Here is a 12,545-nt window from a genome sequence, read left to right as displayed (position 1 = left end):
CAGTGCAGTCAGAGAATTCATTGAAGAGGAATCATCCTCCTTAAGAGGATGACAATTACATAATGAAGATAGTAGCCTACACAATACACAGCTCGTTGCCTGCATAAGTTATTTAAGATATAGATTGTATGGTTTATTTTTCTTTTAGGCCTACCATGCAACAAACATTTAGTTTGTGACAGTGTGACACATTATATTGCAATATAAGCCAATTATCTTCCATGTCGTTTTCTAGTTATTATAACAATTTCCAACAACAGCATTTGTTTTGCATTTTGTGTATTTCAAATAAGACTATTTTTCCAGTCATATTTTCGTTATTCAAGTTTTGTAAAAAATTAATAAACATCGTATCGTATCGTTATCGTGAACCCAATATCGTGTATCGTATCGTATCGTGAACTGAGGGTATCGTGACACCCCTTATATATATATATATGACTAATATTGTGATCATGAGAATAATTTGGTTAAGCTGTTTACATGTGCAATAGAAGTAAATACTGTATGTATATGCCATGTCATGTTACCGTGACTATTTACTTACAGTACATCTGCAGTCCCCTACATATATAGCACACATATTTGAAACCCGTCTACTATGTAGCGGCAGGCGCTGATGTTATTGAGTTTTCCACTGATCTCCACAATTTCTCTGCTTCTTCAGACCCACCCGGGCTGTTGTTCAGTGCCTACAGTGTGCCAGTAGATAGCTTTACCCACTGACCTCAATAATATGGACAAACCCAGACACAATTTTTTGGACTCACGTTTTGCAACAAAGTGTCGTCTGTCGCCATCTTGAGGTCCTTGAGCAGCTCACGTGAGATGGAGGTTTCCCAGAGCCGCAGCTCCGCCTGCTATTGGTCCGTGATCGGCAAGCCGGACAAGCGACATGTCAATCGTCTATTTTACTCCAAACGGGCGACTTATATAACAAATGACCCCCCTACAGTTGTTATGAAAAGGTGAAATTAGCTATATAGACCAAAACCGTGTTTCGGTCCAGGCTGTAAAGATGCTTACACTGTTACAAAGTGGGGCATTTTAACATGGGGCTGAATGTGAACAACGGGACTTCTGAGTGGCCATTCGAGGAACTACAGCTTTCAGGATTACTTCCGCGTCTTCATGGGAAAACCTCAGAGCTTGCCCACTGGCCTTACCCCAGCTAATAACAACAAACCAGTGGGTGATGTCAAATGCGTGAGAGGCAAACTTTGGGAGATGATGTGGCTACAGTATAACCCCGCCCCCTCGCTTGTCCTCTGTGTGTAGATCTACAGTATAACCCCACCCCCTCGCTTGTCCTCTGTGTGTAGATCTACAGTATAACCCCACCCCCTTCTCTTGTCCTCTGTGTGTAGATCTACGGTATAACCCCACCCCCTCTCTTGTCCTCTGTGTGTAGATCTACAGTACTGTATAACCCCACCCCCTCGCTTGTCCTCTGTGTGTAGATCTACAGTATAACCCCACCCCCTTCTCTTGTCCTCTGTGTGTAGATCTACAGTATAACCCCACCCCCTCTCTTGTCCTCTGTGTGTAGATCTACAGTATAACCCCACCCCCTTCTCTTGTCCTCTGTGTGTAGATCTACAGTATAACCCCACCCCCTCTCTTGTCCTCTGTGTGTAGATCTACAGTATAACCCCACCCCCTCTCTTGTCCTCTGTGTGTAGATCTACAGTATAACCGCCCCCTCTCATGTCATCTGTGTGTAGATCTACTGGCTGCAGTATAACCGCCCCCTCTCTTGTCGTCTGTGTGTAGATCTACTGGCTGCAGTATAACCGCCCCCTCTCTTGTCGTCTGTGTGTAGATCTACTGGCTGCAGTATAACCGCCCCCTCTCTTGTCGTCTGTGTGTAGATCTACTGGGGAGCTGTGGGGAAGCGGGAGTCCCTGACCTGGTGTCTGTCCTGAGGAGCATCGCCTCAGAGAACATCCCCAACCTCCCACCTGGTGGAGGCTTGGCCAGCAAGTAAATACCCACCCTGGAATGCACTACAACATATAATCACATGACACACTTTGCCTGTGTTGTCGAATAAAAAAACATATAATTGTGCCCGGGCACGATTATCCCCTCTCCCCCGCTGGTCAGCTTTCACATTACAACATTTCTTCCGTGCTCGGATACGGAACAGAGTGCACTTGCGTCATCAACTATACCTGCAGTGTATCCTCGCCCGTGTGTCTATGTGGTTCGGAACGGTTGGCTTTCACATTCGCAAGTGTTCCATCATGCCCGGGCACGCCAAAGCGCTCTCCAGACCACCTTTTCAAGTGGATCCTGTCACGGTTCCTCGGAACTTTCACACTCATCAAACGTTCCAAAACTCGGGTCAATTTGGGGACAAGTGTGCTCGGGAACGGTACCGGGGCGCCAGTGTGAAAGCAGTAAGCAGCCTTATATACACAAGGCTTACACACGCAAACACTCATACCAACAACTTACATATGCCAAGAAACGCCAACTTACTGTACATGCATATGCATAACATGGAGATTGTACACTCATCAAAATGCTTAATGTATACTAGGGCTGGGTCGGTTTGAAAATTTTAAAACCGGTTCGATATTGCCATCTAAACCGGATCGAACCGGTATACCGATTTTTTTTGTAATTAATTTTTTTTTTTTTTTTTTTAAGCAGGGCTCCCGAGTGTGGCCCATAACTGTCTGTAGTGCAACTTCAGTCCACCTGATAGCGATAATACACCTCTAAGCTGGTATTGTCAACCAGCAATGATACTGAATAAAAAGAAGCAGGACACCTGTGTAACAAACACACCCTGTATTTATTTCTCATAACTATTCAGCTTAACTTTTCTTCAAACATCAACATAATAAACAACATGGCAAAAAAAATTTTTTTTTTTTTTTTTTTTTCCGGTTCGCACGTGATCAAACCGGTTTGGGCTCGTACACCGAACCGAACCGGTAAAACCGGAAATCGACCCATGCCTAATGTATACATACTAATGTATACATACAGACACTCAATTCAAGCATTGACACAATTGCTTGCTCAGTTCCATTACAGTCACATACACTGAACAATGCCTATTCTTTGGTGTGTAAACAGTGATGAGTGTGTGCTGTCTGTGTGTTTCCAGACGGAGTGTGATCGAGGCGGTGTACAACAAGCTGAACCCTCACAGACAAGAACAGGAAGGGGTGAGTTCACCTCCCTGACCTCTCACCTCCTCACCCTTTCAACCCGCCAACATGACCTCACAAAGCAGAGTAGCCCACGGCAGCCCCCGATAAGGCAACACACTGTTTCTTATGTGTGTGAGAGAGAGTGAGAGAGAGAGGGAGAGAGACAGACTTGGCAGGCTTAGTGAAACTCAATTGACTGCATTGCATTCCATGTTGAAAAGCATCAAAACCTGAACCGTCGTTCTAATATGAGTGACGGTGAAACCTTGATAAACTCGTAGCGCTCCTCGTTAATTAATCCTTTCAACCAACAAAATGTCTTGATGACTTTAAAGCCCCAGACACACCAAGCCGACAGTCGGCTGTCGGCCATGTCTGGGCGTCAGTCGCTCTAGTATTTGCGGCGTGTCCCGCACTGGAGGCTTTGGCGGCGGCTTTTCCAGCCGACGTTGTGCGTTCTCTCGGCTGCGGCTGCGTGACAGACACAGCAGGCAGCACACTACAGTGATAGACACAGCAGGCAGCACACTACAGTGACAGACACAGCAGGCAGCACACTACAGTGACAGACACAGCAGGCAGCACACTACAGTGATAGACACAGCAGGCAGCACACTACAGTGATAGACACAGCAGGCAGCACACTACAGTGACAGACACAGCAGGCAGCACACTACAGTGACAGACACAGCAGGCAGCACACTACAGTGACAGACACAGCAGGCAGCACACTACAGTGATAGACACAGCAGGCAGCACACTACAGTGATAGACACAGCAGGCAGCACACTACAGTGACAGACACAGCAGGCAGCACACTACAGTGACAGACACAGCAGGCAGCACACTACAGTGACAGACACAGCAGGCAGCACACTACAGTGACAGACACAGCAGGCAGCACACTACAGTGATAGACACAGCAGGCAGCACACTACAGTGACAGACACAGCAGGCAGCACACTACAGTGACAGACACAGCAGGCAGCACACTACAGTGACAGACACAGCAGGCAGCACACTACAGTGATAGACACAGCAGGCAGCACACTACAGTGATAGACACAGCAGGCAGCACACTACAGTGATAGACACAGCAGGCAGCACACTACAGTGACAGACACAGCAGGCAGCACACTACAGTGACAGACACAGCAGGCAGCACACTACAGTGACAGACACAGCAGGCAGCACACTACAGTGACAGACACAGCAGGCAGCACACTACAGTGACAGACACAGCAGGCAGCACACTACAGTGACAGACACAGCAGGCAGCACACTACAGTGACAGACACAGCAGGCAGCACACTACAGTGACAGACACAGCAGGCAGCACACTACAGTGACAGACACAGCAGGCAGCACACTACAGTGACAGACACAGCAGGCAGCACACTACAGTGACAGACACAGCAGGCAGCACACTACAGTGACAGACACAGCAGGCAGCACACTACAGTGATAGACACAGCAGGCAGCACACTACAGTGACAGACACAGCAGGCAGCACACTACAGTGACAGACACAGCAGGCAGCACACTACAGTGATAGACACAGCAGGCAGCACACTACAGTGACAGACACAGCAGGCAGCACACTACAGTGACAGACACAGCAGGCAGCACACTACAGTGATAGACACAGCAGGCAGCACACTACAGTGATAGACACAGCAGGCAGCACACTACAGTGACAGACACAGCAGGCAGCACACTACAGTGACAGACACAGCAGGCAGCACACTACAGTGACAGACACAGCAGGCAGCACACTACAGTGACAGACACAGCAGGCAGCACACTACAGTGACAGACACAGCAGGCAGCACACTACAGTGATAGACACAGCAGGCAGCACACTACAGTGACAGACACAGCAGGCAGCACACTACAGTGACAGACACAGCAGGCAGCACACTACAGCCAAACAGACACAGCAGGCAGCACACTACAGCCAAACAGACCAACAAACAAACGTGGCCTACTCACATTTTGAAAGTAGGACTCAGCTCAGCATAGTTATTCTAAAGAGCAGGTCACCATCAGGTCGCATACAGCCTGGGGCATGTGTGTGTGCACATGTGAGTGTGTGTGTGTGTGTGTGTGTGTGTGTGTTTTTTCCTCTTAATGCCAGTGGAAGTGTGGACTTGCAGGGCTCTTCTCTCTGGGCTGTGTGGATGCTGGCTACCCTCCTCTGCCATACAGTGGGATTCACAAAGGGCTGTCCATCACAGGGTTAGAGGTAGTGCGCACGTGGGTTTGCCACAGCGGTGTCAGAACATACCTGCGTGAGTGTGTGTGTGGAGCGTGAGTGTGTGTGTGGAGCGTGAGTGTGTGTGTGTGTGTGTGTGTGTGTGTGTGTGTGGAGCGTGAGTGTGTGTGTGTGGCGCGTGCCTGCAGAGTCTGACCCCTGGCGTGTCGCCCCAGGCCTGTGCGGGGGGAGAGGAGGAGAGTGAGGAGGGAGGTGGCAGCACGGCGGCTCACCTGCTGGAGGCGCTTCGGCAGTTCCGCCTGCACCACCGGGGGCAGTACCGCTCGGTGCTGGAGGAGTCCCTGGCCGCCTACCAACCGCGGGGGGAGAGCGCTGCCGAGGGGGCGGAGGAGAGCAGCGGGACCTCCGGCGACAACGACCACAACGACCAGGAGCAGCCCGCCTCCCCTCCCTCCCCCCCCTCGCCCCCGCCTTCACCCGCCACCGCCGAGCCGGAGGGCAGCCAGGAAGCGCCCGCCCCCCTCGACGTGGGCCAGTCTGAATCCTCCTCTGACTGAGCCGAGCCCCGCCCCCCTCGACGTGGGCCAGTCTGAATCCTCCTCTGACTGAGCCGAGCCCCGCCCCCCTCGACGTGGGCCAGTCTGAATCCTCCTCTGACTGAGCCGAGCCCCCCACCCCAGAGCCACCCCAGAGCCTTGACCCCTCCTTCCTGTGATCGGCTAACACCCTCCACCTTCCTGCTCTGTCACAGCAGTCTCCCTTGGCACAGCTAAGATGGCCATTCATGAATATTTTTAATAATGCAATAGAAATGAAAATGGCCATTCAAGTTTTCTGTTCTGGCTTCCTGCAGAAATCGTATTATTTTCTTGGTCCACTGATCACTGTGGCTGTGCACTCCAAAGCTTACTAGCCACTATTACAATTTAAACAGACATTTGGATGTTTAGAATACAAAAGAGCCCACAAACACTGATTGCAAAAGTGGCTGCTACTGTAAAATACGCCTTGCACTCCATACCCTGCATTTACCAGTATTGGCTTCTGGCTCACGTTAATCCCCCCCTGACCCCCACCCACCCCCCCGACTCACAGAAAGGAGAGGAAACCCTCTGAACTGTAGCTGTGTTTGACACCCCAGAACCACCCTACACCGTCTCCAAGCCGACTCCACCTACTGACTCAGAACACACTCCCTTGACCCTGTGTGTGTGTGTGCGTGTGTGCGTGTGTGTGTGTACGCATGTGTGTGTGTACGCGTGTGTGTATGTGGGTGCAGGTTGCATGTATGAGTTTGAGTGACCGGGCAAGATCAATACAGAATTGTGTATTTTTGGTAGTGGGTGATACTTGAGTCGTTGCCCATTTATCCGCATATTCAGCAATCCTATGTTGTACAATCCACTCTGGGTACTAGAGAGAGAGAAAGAGGTGGCAGGAGCGCTGCTGGTATCCCTCAAACCACCGGTGCTCCTGGAAGGGAATATTATTCAAATGGAGACGAAGACTTATGACCAAAAAGGCATAAAAAACTCCAGGTCCAGGCACACAAGGAGCTTTGAAAAATATAAAAGGCCTTTAATTCAATGGGCTGGAATCATTAAAATACACCAACGCGTGTCAGCTTGCGCCTTCATTTTCTTCATTTCTACATTTTAATGTTTTCTTTCTATTGTAGATTACATTGACTTCTGGTAGCTTGTGGGAGGATCTGGTTTGCTGTATTTCCTGCAGCCTGCTTACTTTGTGATGCCCCCTAGAGGCCCCCAAAAATGTTGCTGGTTCTCTCACCTGTCGCACCTGTGAGGAACACGTTTGTGTATTTTAATGATTCCAGCCCATTGAATTAAAGGCCTTTTTATATTTTTCGAACCAATCTGGGATTGAGAACTGGGTGGTCTTTCACACCTACACAGACATATCTGGGGAAGATGCTAGAGGTCATATTCTATATCCAGTTCAGTTAAAGAGACATTTCATTCAAATCATTTCCTTCTCCACATTCCCCTTGCCATGCCACCACATCTTCAGTATATCATGGATCTGAGCCTTGCAGAAACCCAAATTGGAGAGATATGTGTTCCTCTCTGTTTAGGAGGATACGAATGTGTCATCGACACTCTTCAAGGAGGCGAAACGCACCCATCCTCAAACATTCTAATTCAAACCAAAGGGGCCATAGAATTTACTTTTGCAAAAGGTATTTGGGTAAAAAAAATGTAGTACAATTGGATGCCATTGTAGTGGGGTGCACAGTCCATTCCTTTAAAGTCTGGTTTAGTATGAACAACGAGAGCAAGTTTAAACGGGACAACAATAGAGAGGCAAAGTGACCGCCTACTTCTTGCTTCAGCACTGTACCAGAGATTTTCATCCGCCATTTATTTTCCCATAGACATTTGGTAAAATGCTTATAAAAATAGTTTTACTTTGTCAAACCAAACGGTTCTGATATATTTAGAATCGGGAGAGACCATAGAACATTTCACTCGGACCAAAACCTTTAAAAACTACATCGAAAAAATATTTTCTTTAAATGCGAAATTCTTTTTACGTTTTGGTCCGAGTGAAATGTTGTGGTCTCTCCTGTTTCTAAATATATCTGAACCGTTTGGTTTGACGAAGTAAAGCATTTGACCAAATGTCTATGGGAAAATACATGGCAGATGAAAATCTCTGGTACAGTGCTGAAGCAGGAAGTATGCAGTCACTTTGCCTCTCTATTTGAATGGGTCATGTGTAAGTGCATGTATCTGTATCTGTCAGTTCATAACATGGCTAAAGTATGAAAGCCAGCTTTTCATCAAGGTGTAAGTGCCCCTGCTGGCAACCAGTGGTATTAATTGTGGCTTGATGAGTTTCAAAGCTTCATGTCAGAGGTTTTGACATGTCTGTTTCCACTCGCCACAAAAGGCTAAAGTTCTAAAACTCCTGATTGTAAACGTTTGATTAAAATTGACTATTGAACTCAAAAACATGTAACTTTTTGTGTGCACAAGGTTAGGGAGGTTGTCTGTTTAATGCCCTGTACCGAATTACTTTGGTAATGCATGCACTGCACCTACCCTTCAGTAGCTATGGCACTTAACTGTTTGAAGGGAGATTATACAAAATTCTGTGTGTGTGTCTGTGTGTGTGTGTGTGTGTGTGTGCGTGCGTGCGTGCGTGTGCGTGTGTTTGTTATCAGTCTCACACAGTGAATTGAAATATGAGTTGACAAATGAACAAATAAAATTGGTTTGAGGTCAAATCCTATGATCCATGTAATTGTGTGAGTGTCCATCTCTCATTGTAGTCTGACTGTACGTGTCTCCTTTTCATTGGTCCTGTTTTAAATGATTCACCATCCATGTACACCAGGGTTGTGATTGGGAAACAAAAAGCAGGAAAAGACGCCCCCTACCCCCCATTAGAAATGAAAGAGTTGCATAACCCCCCCCCCCCCCCCTTTCAATTCTTTTTTTTTAAATAAAATCATAATTCACATCCCTGGTACCTAATGGACAATGGTGGCCTTTGATACAGGGCCATTGCCTGAAACCTCCATGTCCTTAGTTTCTTTCTGTCATGTGTTTTAGTGTAGATTTGGATCTTTTGTGGCATCTGTTTAGTCTGATTTGACATCTGCAGCAAAATAAATCCTTGCACTCCTCACCCTCCCTTTTTAGCAGCAGTCTAGACTTCTAACTCCATCTCGGTAGCATCAAGAGACTTTCCTCTCTTTATCTCCTCCTATTGAGCAATAAACGTTCTGGGCTTGAAACCGCCCCAAATGATTAAATGGTGGGTCTAAGCAGAGGAACGCTCCATAGACAGGGACACCCCCCCTCCTTCCTCCCCTGTTTTTCAGTCTTGACAGTTGGCCTCACCTGATTCTCCGCAAGGTGAGTCATCAGAGGTCAGCAGAGGTCCAGCCTCTGGCTACACTATGTTAACATGCAGGTTGACACACTCTGGCTACACTATGTTAACATGCAGGTTGACACTCTGGCTACACTATGTTAACATGCAGGTTGACACACTGGCTACACTATGTTAACATGCAGGTTGACACTGGCTACACTATGTTAACATGCAGGTTGACACACTCTGGCTACACTATGTTAACATGCAGGTTGACACACTCTGGCTACACTATGTTAACATGCAGGTTGACACACTCTGGCTACACTATGTTAACATGCAGGTTGACACACTCTGGCTACACTATGTTAACATGCAGGTTGACACACTCTGGCTACACTATGTTAACATGCAGGTTGACACACTGGCTACACTATGTTAACATGCAGGTTGACACACTACACTATGTTAACATGCAGGTTGACACACTCTGGCTACACTATGTTAACATGCAGGTTGACACACTGGCTACACTATGTTAACATGCAGGTTGACACACTACACTATGTTAACATGCAGGTTGACACACACTGGCTACACTATGTTAACATGCAGGTTGACACACACTGGCTACACTATGTTAACATGCAGGTTGACACACTCTGGCTACACTATGTTAACATGCAGGTTGACACACTGGCTACACTATGTTAACATGCAGGTTGACACACTGGCTACACTATGTTAACATGCAGGTTGACACACTCTGGCTACACTATGTTAACATGCAGGTTGACACACTCTGGCTACACTATGTTAACATGCAGGTTGACACTCTGGCTACACTATGTTAACATGCAGGTTGACACACTCTGGCTACACTATGTTAACATGCAGGTTGACACACTGGCTACACTATGTTAACATGCAGGTTGACACACTACACTATGTTAACATGCAGGTTGACACACTCTGGCTACACTATGTTAACATGCAGGTTGACACTCTGGCTACACTATGTTAACATGCAGGTTGACACACTGGCTACACTATGTTAACATGCAGGTTGACACACTCTGGCTACACTATGTTAACATGCAGGTTGACACACTACACTATGTTAACATGCAGGTTGACACACTGGCTACACTATGTTAACATGCAGGTTGACACACTCTGGCTACACTATGTTAACATGCAGGTTGACACTCTGGCTACACTATGTTAACATGCAGGTTGACACACTGGCTACACTATGTTAACATGCAGGTTGACACACTCTGGCTACACTATGTTAACATGCAGGTTGACACACTGGCTACACTATGTTAACATGCAGGTTGACACTCTGGCTACACTATGTTAACATGCAGGTTGACACTCTGGCTACACTATGTTAACATGCAGGTTGACACACTCTTGTCACTGTTATCAACTCTGTTTAAGTCATAGACTGTATATATGGTTTAAGAAGAAGAAGAGGCCATATTGTTTTCCATCACACATATGCATCAGGAGCAGCTTCTTAGTAACCACACTTCCTGTGTGTGTTTGGTAATTGCAGCAACAACAAACCTAATAACTCTCCCTTTCTCTCCCCCTCTCTTTCTCTCCCTTTTGCTCGCCCAGAGTGCCGGCGAGCTGGAGGACCCCTGGTAGCCGTTGCACCGACCCCGCCCTCCCCCTCTCCTCCTGGTGATTGGTGCAGCCACCCAGAGGAGGAGTTGTCTCCATTGCGCCATGTCTCCTCCGCTAAGAGGACATGTAGTGTGTGTTGGAGTGCATGAGTGTGCGTATGTGTGGTTGGGTGTATGTACCGGTATGTGTGCGTTTGTGTGTGTGCGGGCGGGCGGGCGGCAGTGGGACAAAGACGACTACACACATACACTGCTTTGAACCCAGAGGAATCACTTTTCAGAAATGATACGATTTTACGAACTGAAGTGTCGTAATGGTAGAGATGATTTTTACAGTTGAGTTTTTCTTTCTCTGTGTTTTCCCCCCTTTGGATTTTGACATTGATCACCTGACTTCACAAGGACATGAGGACCTAGGGTGTGTGTGTGTTTGTGTGTGTGTGAGTGAGAGAGAGAGAGAGTTTGTGTTTTGAGGAGGGCCAAGACAAGAAGTATGGCAGACAAAGACTGATTGTGTGCTTCTTTTCCTGGACTTTTTTTTTGTCTGCCCTTGGTTCTGATAATTGCCTGACACAGTCGCTCCTCCCCCTCTTAAAAGACACACACTCACACACACACCGACCCTACTCCTCTTATCCCCCCCCCCCCCCCCACTTCCACCCACGCACGTATGTGATGTGCCACCTTCGCAGGGCATCGCATGAGGACTTTGGTTCTTACATGTACAATAACATCCCCACCCCCACATCACAGCACAGGGACTGGGATGGACAGCCATTGGTCGAGACTGAATGAACCCCCGAAGGACCTGTGGACTCTGATTGGCTCCCACTATGTGAGAGGTGGAAACTTTTTTCTTTTCTTCTGTTGATGCTATAATTATGATGATGACAACGATGATGTGATGGGACAGGGGCTAGTTCATTAAAGAGCAGAGGCAGCGGCAAGTAGGAGTGGAAGTCATACTGTTGGAATCACTGGTTGGACTTGGGTTTTAGTTTTTCAGTCGGGGTGGGGGGGGGAGGGGGCGGGGCAAGTCAACAGGACCCACTCCGACCCACTCATCACTTTACTCGCCAACAGGATTCCTCCCTCCCACCACCGTGATTGGAGCTGCACGTGATGGCGGACTGTCCCGACAGAGGGAGGGTTTCTTTTTCTTAATGTTGTCCAAGCGGTTTAGCTGCTCGCCGTATAGAGTGAGTGGACTCCCTGTTTTAACCCTGTTCCTGGTTCTCAGACTGCATTGGTAATGTTTGTATTTGCTGTTGTTTGATTGCACTCACATTTGATTACAGAAAGCGTCTATATATGAAATAAAATACCTGCCAAGGACCAGCGGTCGCTGTGTTGAAGTGTGTGTGCGTGCAGGCTGTTGACTGAACAGTTCACATGTAGCAATTGAGCGCCGATTTGGCGGGTTTTGTCGGCCAAGGGCTGGTGTCGTCTGAACTCGTCGACCTAATCTACTGATGGACAGACTTGCGCTTGACATTTTCAGAACCGATTCAAAAAGCATTGCTGGTTTATCCAGGCATCAGGGTGTGATCATTTTCTTTTTCAACTATCTTTGCTTATTTTCTCTCGTTTGTTGCGGCTGTGATGGTTTAATTTCCCTGTGGGATAAATGGGGGCCCATGGGTGGAGTAGGGAGACCGCCCTCAGTAAGCATACCCCCAGCTG

General features: G+C 47.6%; 1 protein-coding gene across 2 annotated transcripts in view; it reads left to right on the top strand.

Annotated features, from left to right (window-relative positions):
- ppm1bb (protein phosphatase, Mg2+/Mn2+ dependent, 1Bb) overlaps positions 1–12,182 on the top strand; it is a 33,581-nt gene extending 21,399 nt beyond the window's left edge. Inside the window, exons 4-6 of one of the 2 annotated variants that reach the window (XM_083634601.1) lie at positions 1,872–1,983; positions 3,122–3,182; positions 10,855–12,182. In XM_083634601.1, the coding sequence (XP_083490727.1) occupies positions 1,872–1,983; positions 3,122–3,182; positions 10,855–10,884 (203 nt within the window). In that variant the 3' untranslated portion in view covers positions 10,885–12,182. Of the gene's footprint in view, positions 1–1,871; positions 1,984–3,121; positions 3,183–5,597; positions 8,625–10,854 lie in introns of those variants that run through there. The other variant, XM_083634600.1, reaches the window with a different exon arrangement.
- The last annotated feature ends 363 nt before the right edge of the window (positions 12,183–12,545 follow it).

The sequence above is a fragment of the Poromitra crassiceps genome (genome assembly GCF_964638095.1).
Source record: "Poromitra crassiceps genome assembly, chromosome: 4".
Lineage (NCBI taxonomy): Eukaryota > Metazoa > Chordata > Actinopteri > Beryciformes > Melamphaidae > Poromitra > Poromitra crassiceps.
The sequence above is the reverse complement of the archived record's forward strand: the minus strand, read 5'-3'. Positions and strand labels throughout refer to the sequence as shown.